Source organism: Felis catus, chromosome A1 (assembly GCF_018350175.1).
Source record: "Felis catus isolate Fca126 chromosome A1, F.catus_Fca126_mat1.0, whole genome shotgun sequence".
NCBI classification, from domain to species: domain Eukaryota; kingdom Metazoa; phylum Chordata; class Mammalia; order Carnivora; family Felidae; genus Felis; species Felis catus.
The window spans coordinates 28901465-28919669 of record NC_058368.1 but is presented as its reverse complement, the minus strand read 5'-3'; the positions used below and the strand labels follow the sequence as shown (position 1 = coordinate 28919669).

General features: G+C 38.7%; 1 protein-coding gene across 4 annotated transcripts in view; it reads right to left on the bottom strand.

Moving 5' to 3' along the window:
* VWA8 (von Willebrand factor A domain containing 8) overlaps positions 1-18205 on the bottom strand; it is a 368120-nt gene that overhangs the window by 114413 nt on the left and 235502 nt on the right. For all 4 annotated transcript variants that reach the window (XM_045053513.1, XM_045053514.1, XM_045053516.1 and 1 more), the window contains exons 27-29: positions 16521-16629; positions 14667-14805; positions 12822-13021 (exon numbers count right to left, since the gene is read on the bottom strand). In XM_045053513.1, the coding sequence (XP_044909448.1) occupies positions 12822-13021; positions 14667-14805; positions 16521-16629 (448 nt within the window). The remainder of the gene's footprint in view (positions 1-12821; positions 13022-14666; positions 14806-16520; positions 16630-18205) is intronic.

Sequence of the window (18205 nt, the reverse complement as noted above, 5' to 3'; positions counted from 1 at the left end):
ATGTTCTTTTTTTTTTTTTTTTTTTTTTTTTTTTTTAAGCAGCAGCTTCTTGACAACCTGGGAATAAAACATATAGTGGTAAACCGAAAGGAAGATGACAATATTGAAATACTTAAGAGACACCATAAAGATACTAAATGGTTTTCCTTAATACAGAATTTAAAGTAGTAGATGGTTTTATGAAAATATTTCAATTATGTAATGCAGAAGGGAGTCTCTTTGAAGATTTTATCTTAAAACCATCCCCTTCTATACACAGGCTATTTTAACCATGGTTCTGTTTTATTATATACTTGAAATTAAGAGGATTGATAATTTTTAAAGTCCATTTACTTTCATAAAATTTACATGTCAAGAGTGTTTTGTTGAAAATTGTCTTACATTGTGCATAACTAAATCTCACTCATGCTTTTCACAAATCCAGATTTACTTCAGAAAATGTGTACATGGAGATTGAAGCGGCAAGATGGCGGCTTAGGAGGACGCTGGGCTCACCGCGCGTCCTGCTGATCACTTAGATTCCACCTACACCTGCCTAAATAACCCAGAAAACCGCCAGAGGATTAGCAGAACGGAGTCGACGGAGCCAAACGCAGACGAGAGGCCCACGGAAGAGGGGCCCCTCCTGAAGAGGATCACCTAAGGAGAAGCGAGCTAAGCCTGCCCCTCCTACCCCCGTGCACCTTGCCTACCCACCCCAGCTAATACGCCAGATCCCCAGCATCACAAGCCTGGCAGTGTGCAAGTAGCCCAGACGGGCCACACCACCCCACAGTGAATCCCGCCCCTAGGAGAGGGGAAGAGAAGGCACACACCAGTCTGACTGTGGCCCCAGCGGTGGGCTGGGGGCAGACATCAGGTCTGACTGCGGCCCCGCCCACCAACTCCAGTTATACACCACAACACAGGGGAAGTGCCCTGCAGGTCCTCACCACGCCAGGGACTATCCAAAATGACCAAGCGGAAGAATTCCCCTCAGAAGAATCTCCAGGAAATAACAACAGCTAATGAACTGATCAAAAAGGATTTAAATAATTTAACAGAAAGTGAATTTAGAATAATAGTCATAAAATTAATCGCTGGGCTTGAAAACAGTATACAGGACAGCAGAGAATCTCTTGCTACAGAGATCAAGGGACTAAGGAACAGTCACGAGGAGCTGAAAAACGCTTTAAACGAAATGCATAACAAAATGGAAACCACCACAGCTCGGCTTGAAGAGGCAGAGGAGAGAATAGGTGAACTAGAGGATAAAGTTATGGAAAAAGAGGAAGCTGAGAAAAAGAGAGATAAAAAAATCCAGGAGTATGAGGGGAAAATTAGAGAACTAAGTGATACACTAAAAAGAAATAATATACGCATAATTGGTATCCCAGAGGAGGAAGAGAGAGGGAAAGGTGCTGAAGGGGTACTTGAAGAAATCATAGCTGAGAACTTCCCTGAACTGGGGAAGGAAAAAGGCATTGAAATCCAAGAGGCACAGAGAACTCCCTTCAGACGTAACTTGAATCGATCTTCTGCACGACATATCATAGTGAAACTGGCAAAATACAAGGATAAAGAGAAAATTCTGAAAGCAGCAAGGGGTAAACGTGCCCTCACATATAAAGGGAGACCTATAAGACTCGTGACTGATCTCTCTTTTGAAACTTGGCAGGCCAGAAAGAATTGGCACGAGATTTTCAGGGTGCTAGACAGAAAAAATATGCAGCCGAGAATCCTTTACCCAGCAAGTCTGTCATTTAGAATAGAAGGAGAGATAAAGGTTTTCCCAAACAAACAAAAACTGAAGGAATTTGTCACCACTAAACCAGCCCTACAAGAGATCCTAAGGGGGACCCTGTGAGACAAAGTCCCAGAGACATCACTACAAGCATAAATCATACAGACATCACAATGACTCTCAACCCGTATCTTTCTATAATAACACTGAATGTAAATGGATTAAATGCACCAACCAAAAGACATAGGGTATCAGAATGGATAAAAAAACAAGACCCATCTATTTGCTGTCTACAAGAGACTCATTTTAGACCTGAGGACACCTTTAGATTGAGAGTGAGGGGATGGAGAACTATTTATCATGCGACTGGAAGCCAAAAGAAAGCTGGAGTAGCCATACTTATATCAGACAAACTAGACTTTAAATTAAAGGCTGTCACAAGAGATGAAGAAGGACATTATATAATAGTTACAGGGTCTATCCATCAGGAAGAGCTAACAATTATAAATGTCTATGCGCCGAATACCGGAGCCCCCAAATATATAAAACAATTACTCATAAACATAAGCAATCTTATTGATAAGAATGTGGTAATTGCAGGGGACTTTAACTCCCCACTTACAGAAATGGACAGATCATCTAGACACACGATCAATAAAGAAACAAGGGCCCTGAATGAGACATTGGATCAGATGGACTTGACAGATATATTTAGAACGCTGCATCCCAAAGCAACAGAATATACTTTCTTCTCGAGTGCACATGGAACATTCTCCAAGATAGATCACATACTGGGTCACAAAACAGCCCTTCATAAGTTTACAAGAATTGAAATTATACCATGCATACTTTCAGACCACAATGCTATGAAGCTTGAACTCAACCACAGGAAAAAGTCTGGAAAACCTCCAAAGGCATGGAGGTTAAAGAACACCCTACTAACGAATGAGTGGGTCAACCAGGCAATTAGAGAAGAAATTAAAAAATATATGGAAACAAACGAAAATGAAAATACAACAATCCAAACGCTTTGGGACGCAGCGAAGGCAGTCCTGAGAGGAAAATACATTGCAATCCAGGCCTATCTCAAGAAACAAGAAAAATCCCAAATACAAAATCTAACAGCACACCTAAAGGAACTAGAAGCAGAACAGCAAAGGCAGCCTAAACCCAGCAGAAGAAGAGAAATAATAAAGATCAGAGCAGAAATAAACAATATAGAATCTAAAAAAACTGTAGAGCAGATCAACGAAACCAAGAGTTGGTTTTTTGAAAAAATAAACAAAATTGACAAACCTCTAGCCAGGCTTCTCAAAAAGAAAAGGGAGATGACCCAAATAGATAAAATCATGAATGAAAATGGAATTATTACAACCAATCCCTCAGAGATACAAACAATTATCAGGGAATACTATGAAAAATTATATGCCAACAAACTGGACAACCTGGAAGAAATGGACAAATTCCTGAACACCCACACTCTTCCAAAACTCAATCAGGAGGAAATAGAAAGCTTGAACAGACCCATAACCAGTGAAGAAATTGAATCGGTTATCAAAAATCTCCCAACAAATAAGAGTCCAGGACCAGATGGCTTCCCAGGGGAGTTCTACCAGACGTTTAAAGCAGAGATAATACCTATCCTTCTCAAGCTATTCCAAGAAATAGAAAGGGAAGGAATACTTCCAGACTCATTCTATGAAGCCAGTATTACTTTGATTCCTAAACCTGACAGAGACCCAGTAAAAAAAGAGAACTACAGGCCAATATCCCTGATGAATATGGATGCAAAAATTCTCAATAAGATACTAGCAAATCGAATTCAACGGCATATAAAAAGAATTATTCACCATGATCAAGTGGGATTCATTCCTGGGATGCAGGGCTGGTTCAACATTCGCAAATCAATCAACGTGATACATCACATTAACAAAAAAAAAGAGAAGAACCATATGATCCTGTCAATCGATGCAGAAAAGGCCTTTGACAAAATCCAGCACCCTTTCTTAATAAAAACCCTTGAGAAAGTCGGGATAGAAGGAACATACTTAAAGATCATAAAAGCCATCTATGAAAAGCCCACAGCTAACATCATCCTCAACGGGGAAAAACTGAGAGCTTTTTCCCTGAGATCAGGAACACGACAAGGATGCCCACTCTCACCGCTGCTGTTTAACATAGTGCTGGAAGTTCTAGCATCAGCAATCAGACAACAAAAGGAAATCAAAGGCATCAAAATTGGCAAAGACGAAGTCAAGCTTTCGCTTTTTGCAGATGACATGATATTATACATGGAAAATCCGATAGACTCCACCAAAAGTCTACTAGAACTGATACAGGAATTCAGCAAAGTTGCAGGATACAAAATCAATGTACAGAAATCAGTTGCATTCTTATACACTAACAATGAAGCAACAGAAAGACAAATAAAGAAACTGATCCCATTCACAATTGCACCAAGAAGCATAAAATACCTAGGAATAAATCTAACCAAAGATGTAAAGGATCTGTATGCTGAAAACTATAGAAAGCTTATGAAGGAAATTGAAGAAGATTTAAAGAAATGGAAAGACATTCCCTGCTCATGGATTGGAAAAATAAATATTGTCAAAATGTCAATACTACCCAAAGCTATCTACACATTCAATGCAATCCCAATCAAAATTGCACCAGCATTCTTCTCGAAACTAGAACAAGCAATCCTAAAATTCATATGGAACCACAAAAGGCCCCGAATAGCCAAAGGAATTTTGAAGAAGAAGACCAAAGCAGGAGGCATCACAATCCCAGACTTTAGCCTCTACTACAAAGCTGTCATCATCAAGACAGCATGGTATTGGCACAGAAACAGACACATAGACCAATGGAATAGAATAGAAACCCCAGAACTAGACCCACAAACGTATGGCCAACTCATCTTTGACAAAGCAGGAAAGAACATCCAATGGAAAAAAGACAGCCTCTTTAACAAATGGTGCTGGGAGAACTGGACAGCAACATGCAGAAGGTTGAAACTAGACCACTTTCTCACACCATTCACAAAAATAAACTCAAAATGGATAAAGGACCTAAATGTGAGACAGGAAACCATCAAAACCTTAGAGGAGAAAGCAGGAAAAGACCTCTCTGACCTCAGCCGTAGCAATCTCTTACTCGACACATCCCCAAAGGCAAGGGAATTAAAAGCAAAAGTGAATTACTGGGACCTTATGAAGATAAAAAGCTTCTGCACAGCAAAGGAAACAACCAACAAAACTAAAAGGCAACCAACAGAATGGGAAAAGATATTCGCAAATGACATATCGGACAAAGGGCTAGTATCCAAAATCTATAAAGAGCTCACCAAACTCCACACCCGAAAAACAAATAACCCAGTGAAGAAATGGGCAGAAAACATGAATAGACACTTCTCTAAAGAAGACATCCGGATGGCCAACAGGCACATGAAAAGATGTTCAGCGTCGCTCCTTATCAGGGAAATACAAATCAAAACCACACTCAGGTATCACCTCACGCCAGTCAGAGTGGCCAAAATGAACAAATCAGGAGACTCCAGATGCTGGAGAGGATGTGGAGAAACGGGAACCCTCTTGCACTGTTGGTGGGAATGCAAATTGGTGCAGCCGCTCTGGAAAGCAGTGTGGAGGTTCCTCAGAAAATTAAAAATAGACCTACCCTATGACCCAGCAATAGCACTGCTAGGAATTTATCCAAGGGATACAGGAGTACTGATGCATAGGGCCACTTGTACCCCAATGTTCATAGCAGCACTCTCAACAATAGCCAAATTATGGAAAGAGCCTAAATGTCCATCAACTGATGAATGGATAAAGAAATTGTGGTTTATATACACAATGGAATATTACGTGGCAATGAGAAAAAATGAAATATGGCCTTTTGTAGCAACGTGGATGGAACTGGAGAGTGTGATGCTAAGTGAAATAAGCCATACAGAGAAAGACAGATACCATATGGTTTCACTCTTATGTGGACCCTGAGAATTTAACAGGAACCCATGGGGGAGGGGAAGGAAAAAAAAAAAAAAAAAACAGGTTAGAGTGGGAGAAGCCAAAGTATAAGAGACTCTTAAAAACTGAGAACAAACTGAGGGTTGATGGGGGGTGGGAGGGAGGAGAGGGTGGGTGATGGGTATTGAGGAGGGCACCTTTTGGGATGAGCACTGGGTGTTGTATGGAAACTAATTTGTCAATAAATTTCATATTAAAAAAAAAATAAATAAAAAAAAAAAAATAAATAAAAAAATAAAAAATAAAAAAAAAAAAAAAAAAAAAAAGAAATAAAGCAAAAATACAAAGCAAAAAAAAAAAAAAAAAAAAAAAAAAAAAAAAAAAAAGAAAATGTGTACATGATAAATAGATGGGTTAGCAAGAAAATATCAGGATCTCAAGAACTTAATTCATAATGAGTGTGTCTTCATTTCAAAACTCACAGTTGGTGCTGTAATAATGTACAAACAAGAGATTTCTCTCCAGCGGTATTAATCACAGTTTTGCAAATGAAGTAATAATCTCCCAGTAATTAGCAGTGTTTTTTCAAGAAAAAAAATTTAAGTAAATCTCAAGCATTACAATCAATGAACAGAAATACATGAATAAGAACTTAAAATTGAGAAAGCCAGAAAAGATTAAATATTTTAAAGAGATGCTATTAGCTTGGTTTTTTTTTTTTTAAGTTAAAATTTAAACATGTTTGAAGATTAGACAAAAAGGTTTGCAGGGTACCTGGGTTGCTCAGTTGGTTGAGCGTCTGACTCTTGGTCATGATCCCAGGGTCTTGGGATTGAGCCCCATGTTTGACTCATGCTGAACCAGTGACCATGGAGCCTGCTTGGGATTCATTCTTTCTCCCTCCCTCCCTCTCTTTCTTTCTCTCTCTCCCCCTCTGCTCTCTCTCCCACTCACACACACTCTTTTTCTAAAATAAAACAAAAATCAAAAAACTCCGAGAGCCCCAAAAACGTTCGCAAAAAGGCACGTACAAGCTGTTTGTCAAGCCACATTGTTATGCAATGGTCTTTTTCTAGAAAGTTTTTGTTTTGTTTTGTTTTAAATTTGGGGCTTCTCTAGCTATCCTAACCCTTAGGAACTTTTCATTTCAAAAACTTTCTTTGGGGAAAATGAAGTCATAAAGCACCCAAAGAATTACTGTATAGTTTGTGAAATATAGGAGACAAAATAAAAAATGTTTGTTGGCTTGTTTCTTAGTATTTACTGAGCAGCTTATATTTAAAGCACAAAGGAGGACACAATAATGAATTAACCATGACCCTTGCCCTCTCTTATGTGGTCCAGTTAGAAATAAAAAGAAAGGCAAAAAGATTGATGATGGGCATTGAGGAGGGCACTTGGGATGAGCACTGCGTGTTGTATATAAGTGATGAATTATGAGAATCTACCCCCAAAACCAAGAGCACACTGTATACACTGTATGTTAGCCAACTTGACAATAAATTATATTAAAGTTAAAAAAAAGAAATAAAAAGAAAGGCAGAAAGATTGATGATTCATCCACTAACCTGGGACCTCATAGTGCGGTTTCAAGTGTATTTTACTAGCTAATTGTACTGAAGTGCTCAAAAATTAAAGTAGTATTTGTACCGTGCAGTTTCCTTCACTGAATCCTGGCTGTTAAAAAATTCTATTAAACATGTTGACAGAGTTTAAACTTCTCCACAAACATCACTCTTAGAATGCATCATTGGTATGACAGGCAATTTTCCATTCAGGACGTGTGTTACAGATATTCTTTTTAAAATCATTTCATATGAGAGGTATTATTTCTGGCCTTTGAAAGTTTGAAAAGGATGGCAGTACCTTAAAGTACCTTAAAGTTACTTAAGAAAATGTATTAATTAACAAATTAAAAAGTGACAGTCTTATTCCATTCTAGATTAAATCTTTTTTTTGAGGAAGTATTTTTTTATTTTTATTTTATTTTATTTTATTTTATTTTATTTTATTTTATTTTATTTTATTTTATTTTATTTTATTTTATTTATTTTTTAATATTTATTTTTGAGACAGAGAGAGACAGAGCATGAATGAGGAAGGGTCAGAGAGAGAGGGAGACACAGAATCCGAAGCAGGCTCCAGGCTCTGAGATGTCAGCACAGAGCCCGACGCGGGGCTCGAACCCACGGACTGCGAGATCATGACCTGAGTTGAAGTCGGATACTTAACCGACTGAACCACCCAGGCGCCCCTTGGAAGTATTTTTTTAAAGGAGAAACTCTTTCTTGTATGATAAATATGAACAACATTAACATGAATTCTTAGCGCTTTAGCAGTTTGGGATAATATTAACTTTTCTAAGCAAAAGAAAGTTCTAAAAATAATGTTTGATTCCAAAATATAATTAAGCAGAAGAATAAGCAGATGATTAAACAGATACGATTAAGCAGAAAAATAAGTATGGTTTTGCATTTTTCTTCCTTTTTAGGGTCTAATACTTATATACTCATAACTTGGCATAAGCAAATTGAAAACCTGTGCCTTTCCGAACGACAGAAAGCATATATGTATTTGCAGCCGTCGTTGGACTTAGAATTAGTTTTAGAAACAATTGGCAACATGAAGGAGTTCTGTTGGTCCATCCTTTTGGATGTTAATGGTTTCCTTCTGTAAATGACTAATGATATATTCTGAGTTTAAAAATAGAATTTTGCGTCACACATGAGTACATGTAACTGTGGCTTTGGTGCTCCTTTAAGGGGGCAGGGAGAAGAAGTGAGCAATTTTATTATGTTTGTATCTGACTGGGAGAAAAGTAACCTCTGGATGACCCCAATGTCCTAAAGTCTGAAATTCTAAACTTCGTACAGATGTAATAAGTAATCTCATGGCAGGAGAGGGGGAAGGGTGGAGGGTCTTTATTTTTAGGCATGGCCAAGTTTCCCTTTCCTCACTTAAGATTTTATTTTAGCGAGGAAGCTTTGAACAACTTCTTTAACCAGGGAAATGCATCCATAGCAAGCTTTAGACAAGGGATAGTGGAATTAATGGCAGTGATTCTCTGCAATATTTTAGCTCTGCTCTCAGTGAGGGCAGGATGGGGAAGGAGGAACTGATGGCAGTGCACACATTTGTTATTTGATTAGAATTATTTATCATTTGTCCAATTTTACAGACGCATGCTGTTCATTTGAAACTAAAGAGGTCTTACCTCCTAACAGGGTTTTAATATGATGGCTAAGATACCCTCTTTGGGAAAAGAAGAGTCAGTTCAGAGGGTACAGTGGGAATATTCCTACAAGCTAGGCATGCCTTCTCAGGGTGCTGAGGTAGCTTTCTAGAAAACTGTTCAGGCTGTGGTCAAAGGGACAAGTCAGAATGTCAGGAGACAAAGTGCTGGCCATGGAAGTTGACAGTCTGGCCACGACAGTTGTAAAATGCTGAACAGAGTATTAATCAGCAATGTTGCCAAATAATTGGATCTTCTGAGAAAATAAAATACTTGCTAAGAATCTAAAAATCTAGTACTTTCCAAGAATTGGTATATGTAAAATTGGAAGTTAATTTGACAGCTGAAAATCTGGCAGGATTGTTTGAATAAATACTCCAAATTTAGATTCTTACTCAATTGGCTTGCTGAATTAAAAATCACCAAGATAGCATGTGTTTTTTATGACAGATTCTTCTCATTGTAGAATGCAATTCAATGCCACTGATATTTTATTAGAAACCTATAACACAAGGGGTGCTTGGGTGGCTCAGTCGGTTAAGCATCCCTCTTTTGGTTTTGGCTCAGGTCATGATCTCAGTTTGTGAGTGCAAACCCCACGTTGGGCTCTGCACTGACAGTGCAGGGACTGCTTGGAATTCTCTTTCTGCCCCTCCCCTGCTCATGCTCATGGTCTCTCTCTCTCTCTCTCTCTGTCTCTCTCAAAATAAATAAATAAACTTAAAAAAAAAAAAGAACCTATAAAGCAAAACCCTTATTCCATGTGATGGATGCAAACTTTTATAAGCAATATGTGGATATTTATAAATTCTGCTTGCAGGAGAAAGTGAAAATGAAAAAAAAAGTGAAAACCTGAAAAAATTTAACTCAGAATTCATGATAATTATTTACACAAGGCCTAAAGTTAAAGTTGACTTATTTACTCAGTGAAACACTGACATGTTATTTATGCAACACTAAAAGTATTGTTTCTTGGTAACACTTTGTTCTCCTAGTGACTTTAAGTATTCGTAAATAGCAACACTGCATTTCTTTAATATTTTCCTATTATGAATACTTTTTAAGTTTTCACACTATTCTTTTCCCCAAGTAGCTACAGTGAGTGAGATGGTGGATGGAGTTTAATTCTGGGGGGGCCAATCCAATCTGGTTTGAATCTCAGTTCATTATGTAGCTACCAGGCAGGTTATTGAAACTCTCTGAGCCTCCATTCTCTCAAATGTAAATCTGGCTGACGGGTATCGCAGTGGTCTACTGGAAGAACAGCATGGGATGATGTATGTAATCTTTCATTTGGCACACTGCCAACATTTAATAACTGCTCCTTCTGTTTGCGAGGCTCATCACTTAGCCTTCTGGGATACCACACTCCCTGCCCTGTCCACCTACTTCACTGGCCACTCATCGTCAATCCCCTTGGTTGATTCTCCCGTATCTCCCTGATTTCTTAATATTTCATTGCCCCAGGGCTTGGACTTCTCTGCCCACACTCACTCTCTTGGTGACCTCTTTCAGCCTCGTGGTTTTCAGTAACATGTACATGCCAAGACTCCCAAATGTTCTGATCTCTCCCCTGAACTCCAGGCTCATCTGCTGGGATGTCTAACAGGCATCTCACATTTAATCAAAGGTCTACTCCCTCCCAAATCAATTCCTCATCTCAGTTGATGGTGACTCTGTTCTTTCAGTTGCTCATTCCCTAGACTTTGAAGTTGCTCTTAATTAGCTCCATCCTCTCTCACCCCATGCATCTGATCTGTTAGGAAATCCTGTTGGTTCTACCTTCAAAATATATCCAGAACCCATCGTTACTTACAACCTCCACACTCTAAACTGCAATTACCTCTCGCTGGATCACTGCAAAAATTTCTTTACTAGTCTCCTTCATTCTGCCTTACCACCTACAGACTATTTGCTGCAGAGGAGCCAGAGAAATCTTTTAAATATCTAAGTCAGGTCACGCTACTCCTCTGCTTGAGATGCTCTAACACCTTCCTCTTCCACCCACAGTCAGGGCCCGGGACATTACAATGGTCTACGAGGCTCTGCACAGCCTGCTTCCTCACTCCCTGCACCACGTCCCTGCTCTAACTAGCTGAGTAACCTGTGATCTCACCTCCTTATGCTCTCCCCCTTGCTCAATCTTCCCCATCACACTTCTTTAAAGATGGAACAAAAGCATGCTCCAGCCTCTGGGCCTCTGCCTGGAATGCCCTTATTTTAGATATCTGTTCTCCCCCTCACGTCCCTCAAGCCTTTGCTTAAATATCCCTTCCTCAGTTAGACGATCCCTGCCCATCTACCCTACTTTGAATGGCAATCTTCCTGTCAGCCTTGCTTCTCCTCTTCTAGCTTGAGATATAATTTACTTCTTTTGCTGATTGTCTGTCTTCCTGTACCACAATGTAAGCTTTTCAGGACAAAAATTATTGTTGTTTTCTTTGCTGCAGCATCCCCAGTAATAGGCACATGATATAGTTTGTTGAATGAATAATATGCTTGAATGAATAGTATGGTATTTCGTAGATACTAGGTGGATAATAAGCATGCAAAAGCATTACACTCCTTTCTATTGGTATGGTACAGATTAACTTAGACCTTCAGAATTCTCACTAATTGAGACACAGCCTGCTTTTTGATCTATACCTTCTATTTGGAATTATTATTATTTTTTTTAAATTAGTGTTTTTTATTATTTATTTTTGAGAGACAGAGAGAGACAGAGCACGAGCAGGGAGGGGCAGAGAGGGAGGGAGACACAGAATCCGAGCAGGCTCCAGGCTCTGGGCTGTCAGCACAGATCTCCACCCAGGGCTTGAACCCACGAAGCGTGAGATGATGGCCTGAGCCAAAATCAGACACTTAACCGACTGAGCTACCCAGGCGCCCCTGGAATTATTTTAAGCTTGACTCTAAACACCTGTACTTTTCATTAGTGCTATCTTACACTAGAAGTGATGGTTAAAACTTGAGCTTCATTACATACCAAAGGAGTTCAGTGTCATCGTGCAGTGAACGGAAGGTTTATGTCCTCCCAAAATTCATATGTTGAAATCCTAAACCCTGGCATTTAGGATTACTAGGAGGTAGGGGTCTATGGGAGGTGATTAGGTCATTAGGGTGGAGTCCTCCTGAATGGGATCAGTGGTCTCATAAATGAGACACCAATGCGATCCCTCACTCTTTCTGCCCCGTGAGGTTACAATGAACAGACAGCTATCTAGCAAGTGGGTTCTCACCAGACACCAGATCCAGATTTGCTTATTCTTGATCTTGGATGTCCCAGCCTCCAGAACTGTGAGAAATAAATTTCTGTTGTTTATAAGCTCCCTAGTCTATGCTACTTGTGTTATAGTAGCCCAAACAAGACCAAGACAAGTCCATTCACTATATGTTTGTGGCTGTGTCTACATTAAGGATGTCATTCAGGTTTCAAATAAAACACATCTCCTAAGGGGAGCACCCCTTCATACTGTTACTTCCACCTTCCACTTCCTCCTCCCCCACCCCTATCACTCCCCAGGACATTGTCTCGTTTCTATACAGCACTTATCACCGCCTGAAACCAGCATATTTATTTGTTGGCTTACTTTATGGTCTGTCTCCCCAAAGAGAATGCAAGTTTCACAACAAAGAGTTATCCGGCCTCAAATGTCATTAGTGCTGAGGTTGAGAAAGCCTAATTTACATGCTTCCAGAATTATAGGTCATGTTGAAGTCTCTGCAGAGAAGATATTAGCCTGCCTTTGTGGTACTGACAAAACACAGCTCTGATCCCTCCTTGATGTTTATGAAAGCACGTATTTTCACTTGTAGGTTGCGAATCACCTTTGCCTTTTTCTTCACACAGCTTACTCTTGGAGTAATTGTACCATGTGAGTAGCCCGGGATGCCTTACCTGCTGCTCGTGGAGAACCACTTGACCCTTGAGGGGATTTCCCAGCGGTGCCACTGTCACAAATGGGTGCCAAATTCTACCGGCCATTCTTGGGAAGAGGTCAGAGAGGTCCACCATGTAGCCACTTTTCCCCGTCATGTTCAGAAAGTATAAGGTGATGGGATTGCATGCAACTACATAGAGGGTATTTTCCTCATTTTCTGTAATGACAAAAAGGTGTTAACTGTGTGATCTGCAGTAGATTTTCTGACTGGTCAAGAGGTCCAGTGAAATCTGAATCATGAGACTGAGCACACAGCTGGAACTCAGTGGACAAACCGTGATGGATTGATTAGGATATACATACGTTATGTATATATATCAATTAACTTTAATTCTAACCTCCCAAAATGCTCTTTTCTCCCAAAAATACAGAAAAGGTATAAAAACAAAGAAACAAAAAACAATTAAAACTCTAGTTTGCATAAGTGGACAATACTGAAACAGAGAGTTCAATTACAGAAAGAGCAGCATTATTTTTATGGGCCGATTCTGACTGACGGCAGCTGCCTGGAATGTTGTTCTGAGAACCATGAGGCCAGGACAAGATTTAACCAGAAAAGCGCTCCTGGTTAGCGATGCCTCTCACTGGCATGGGGCAGAGGATCACAGCATACTTATTTCCAATTCTGAAAGATGGGACAAGGGCCAAAGTTCAAGCTTTATACATAAAATCCATATTTATTCTCTACTGGTGAATGTAAAATATCTTCATAAGAGCACCTGTCTGTTACCAAAAACCCCTGTGTATATGTACATATATATATACACATATATATATATATATACACACACACACATGTATATACACACACATATATGTGTATATACACGTATATATATGTGTGTATATACACATACATATATGTGCATATATGTGTGTGTGTGTGTGTGTATATATATATATATATATATATATAATTTTTTGCCCTCATTTTACTTATTTTGATGGGGGTGGGGTGGAGGAGCAGAGAGAGAGGATCCCAAGCCAGCTGTCAGCGCAGAGCCCGATGTGGGACTCGAACTGGTGAATCCTGAGATCATGACCTGAGCTGAAACCGAGTCAGACCCTTAACTGACTGAGCCACCCAGTGCCCCAAAACCTTGTATATTTTTAAAGCATATATTTTTATTCCACAAAGCTGATTTTGGGAATAAATAATATTCATAGAACTTAGATAACAAAAACTTGCTTCTGAATTTTCCCCTCAACAATCCCCATCCTAGGCAAGTTAGAAACTCTCTCCCTTTGTTCTGTCATCACCTCTGTTTAATAGGACCTTATGAACTGCCCTCGATTGAAAACTTCTGCCAAAAAGTACCCAGGGCACACTGTATGAGTCAGTAGGAAATGGCAGCAGTCCAGAAATGTAGATGCCAAAAATTCACATCCTTCATTTGCCATTCTTTAAAATAAATGTAATGACTGCAAAGCACTCCAGCCGTGCTTTGGTGGTTCACGCCATCATCAAACTGGAATCCCAGCCCCCAAATCCAATGTTTCTCTTTTTCTTGTTCCCTTCTATTTTTAGCACATGTCTGGGTGTGTTTAACTTTGTGCTACAGTTGTAATGAGAAACAGACATATGCATACAAACTTAGCGGTGCTTATGTGGATTCCACAATAGTATTTTGTTAGGTTGTTATAGGAAATCAGGTCTAAATTGCATATAATTACTATCCAATCCAATATGACACAGTTACTGAGTCTATCATAGACTTTTTGATGTCTAGAGATTCTTTCAATCCCTCTTTTAGAAAAAAGTCAGTACAGGAAAGAAAAATCAAAAGAATAAATTGACATACCACATGACGTAGCAATGTCACAGATTAAATTAATTTCATCCAATGGTAATTTGCAGGAGGCACATTCTTCAGTAAAGGTTTGGGACCTTTCTTCATATCTTTCTATTGGATACTCCTGTATGTTTATAAGTGCTGGACCCTATAATAGAGTAGTTGTCTGAGTTAAGGAATTTTGGATAGTTACTAAAATGTAGAAAAACTGAAGTTTTTCTAAAATATGAAATTTAAATTCAAATACCCAACATCTTGATATACCTCTTCTTATTTTGTTGACTATCATGGTACCTATAACAATAATAATACCATATACTTGCATTTATAAATGCTTTCAATTGTCCTATCTTAATTGCTCACTTTCTTTTCTTTTTACTCACAAGGTACACCAGATGAAAAACCCCATAGGATTTCTGATTACTTTATGCCTTCCTAAACAATGGTCAAGGTTTGAACTCCAAGTATTGGGACCCAGGGCTGTCCAAACTAGGAAAATAATCTGTAAATGCATGAATCAGGACCTTATATAGCTCCATTGTAAAGAATGATTATTATACCATTATATAGAATATAATGGCTAAACTTCAGTCTTTGAAATAAAAGCTTGCTGATAACTACTGTTGTTTACAAAAGGTAGAATATTATACACATAGTGAAAATTATTCAATATAAACATAAGCAGAGGATCTAATTTAATAATATTATTGATATTAGGGCTGGTACTTAGAGAAAACAACTATATAGAAGAATTATATAGATGTAACTACACTTTCAATATTCCCATGCCATACAGTCCTTTTTTTAAAGTTTATTTACTTATTGAGAAAGAAAGAAAGAGAGCACGTGCACAAGTAGGGGATGGGTACAGAGAGACGGAGAGAGAAAATCCCTAGCAGGCTCCACGATGTCAGCACGAACTGTGAGATCATGACCTCGGCTGAAATCCAGAATTGGATGCTTAACTGACTGAGCCACCCAGGTGCCCCCAGTCCTTAATTAATCAAAAATGTCTGGGTTGGATGGTGACTGTTGTGGCATCCCTGCCACCCTCCATCCTGCCCCTTTCTATCTAGTCTGCATCTCTGGAGCTGGAAATCTAAAAACAACATTCCTCAAACTCCCTTGCAGTAAGGGTTCTGGATGTGATTTCGGTTCTGCCAATTAAACGCACTTAAATGGCCCACAGGTCAAGTGTGACCCATTGCTTGCTTTTGTAAATAAAACTTGACTACAACACAGCCACATTCATCTGTTAGCCTATTACCTACGGTTGCTTTTGTGCTATCACAGTAAAGTTAAGTAGCTGCAACAGAATCTGTATGGCCTAAAACATTAACCATCTGGCTCTTTACAGAAAAAGTTTGCTGATCCTGCTTCGCCGTGTCGCTGCCAGCAGCAGGGATGGTAGTAGAAGCAGACACACTGAACTTGAGACTCAAAGTCCAGTGGTGGCCCCTTGACTGCTGTTTCTTCTGTCCTTTCCAATGATATTACAAGCATCCAATTCCCCACAGTAAATCCCTTTCTGCTTGAATACCTAAAGGACTTTCTGTTGTAACAACTGATACTCCTTTCCTTTGCCTTTTTACATGAAAACAAGGATCATGGAGTAACTCTTTTAGGAGGACACACAACATACCTGACTCTAATTCACGTTGGCTCTTAGGAATTCTACTAGTCACTGACAATGACCTACACTGAGTTCCTCAGAGGCCAGGCTGGCTTGAGAGTTGGAGTGGAAGTTAAATCTAACATAACCTCAGAACAAGTTATTTTGGAGATTGTATGGAGTTTTCCCCAGGGAACATATAGAAAAAGTTGTAACATTCAGTATTTGAATGAAGAAATGATGGTGTCAACCTTTACATCTATGTGACGAGTTACTGCTGGACACAACAGCTTTTGCATTCCATTTCTTGACTGACCAAACGTCCAGAAGCCCATGAACGTCTGCTCTGGCAGAGGCAACCTGTCAAGGATGATTTGAAAAGTAAACATTTCTTGTTTCCGAGTCACAGGAAAAACCCAACCCATCTATTATACAAGTAAATTTGAAGAATGTTTTACTTACAAGTGAATTATATTTTATTTTAAGACAGTCTATGATACAACACTTGGAATATACTTTAAGAGGAAGATTTCATTTTTGCCCTTTGCAATGACATGGATGGGGCTAGAGAGCATAATGCTGATCGAAATTCAGTCAGTCAGAGAAAGACAGACACCATATGATTTCACTCATATGTGGAATTTAAGAAACAAAACAAATCAGCAAAGGGAAAAAGCAGAGAGAGGGGGAGAAATCAAGAAACAGATTCTTAATTATAGAGAACTGATGGTTACCAGAGGGGAGGTGGATGGGGGTATGGGCTAAATAGGTGATGGGGATTAAGGAGTGCACTTGTCATGATGAGCACTGAGTGATGTATGGAATTGCTGAATCACTATATTGTACACCTGAAACTAATATAACACTGTATGTTAACTAACTAGAATTAAAATAAAAAGTTAAAAAAAAAGACTTCACATTTCTGAAACTCAGAAGCTAAGGTCCTATTTGGTTTTTATCTTGATGACAAACATAATTAAGGTTTACATATTTTTCCTTGAATGGGTAAAATACTTCGCAATTTAACATCTTAGTTCCTAGCAGAGTACAGGAAGGATTTAAAGAAAAAATGAAGCAATCCAACCATATTTTTAGTCTATTCTTTTTTTTTTTTTAAGTTTATTTATTTGAGAAAGAGAGATAGCGTGCAAGCAGGGGAGGGGCAGAGAGAGATGAAGAGAGAGAGAGAATCCCAAGCAGGTTCCGCATGATTAGAGCGGAGCCTGATGACGGACTCGGACTCATGAACCATGGGATCATAACCTGAGCTGAATCAAGAGTCAGACATTTAGCCAACTGAGCCACCCAGGCACTTCTAGTCTATTCTTTTAAATTTGGCATCAAATAATAAACAGTAAAGAAACTACCAATCACATATTTGTAAGTTGTACAAGGCAAGTCTCAGAGTGTATTTTAGCTCTTTAAACTTTTTTTCTACTTTGAATTGAAGTATAATATACATACAGAAATGTTCATATAAATGTGTCACTTAGCCCTGAACACACCTGTGTATCCAGGTCATTACCTCCACCAAGGGAGTTACTGTCCTGACTTTAATGGAATTATTCTGTGTTTAGATTCCTTTTTATTTAAAGTGACTTTTAAATAAAGTGATTTGTCAAAATATGGCAATGCTAAACTATAAAACCACAGACAAATTTTTGAGAAGAAAGCCTTCGCATTTTAATCATACTATATTTTCTTCAAATCTTTAAAAAAAGAACCATTAATTTGTCATTTAATTTATTATAAATTTCTTATTCTGTGGTAAGGAAAAGCAAAAAATGATTCACAGTTAAGAAGTTGTTTAAAAATAATGCATGTATGGCTATAGGTTAAAATGCATGCTCAGAATGAGTTTGATAATCATTAAAAGGGTATAGATCTATATTTAGAAATTATTTTATTTTCAGTAAAATACACAATATTTCCATAT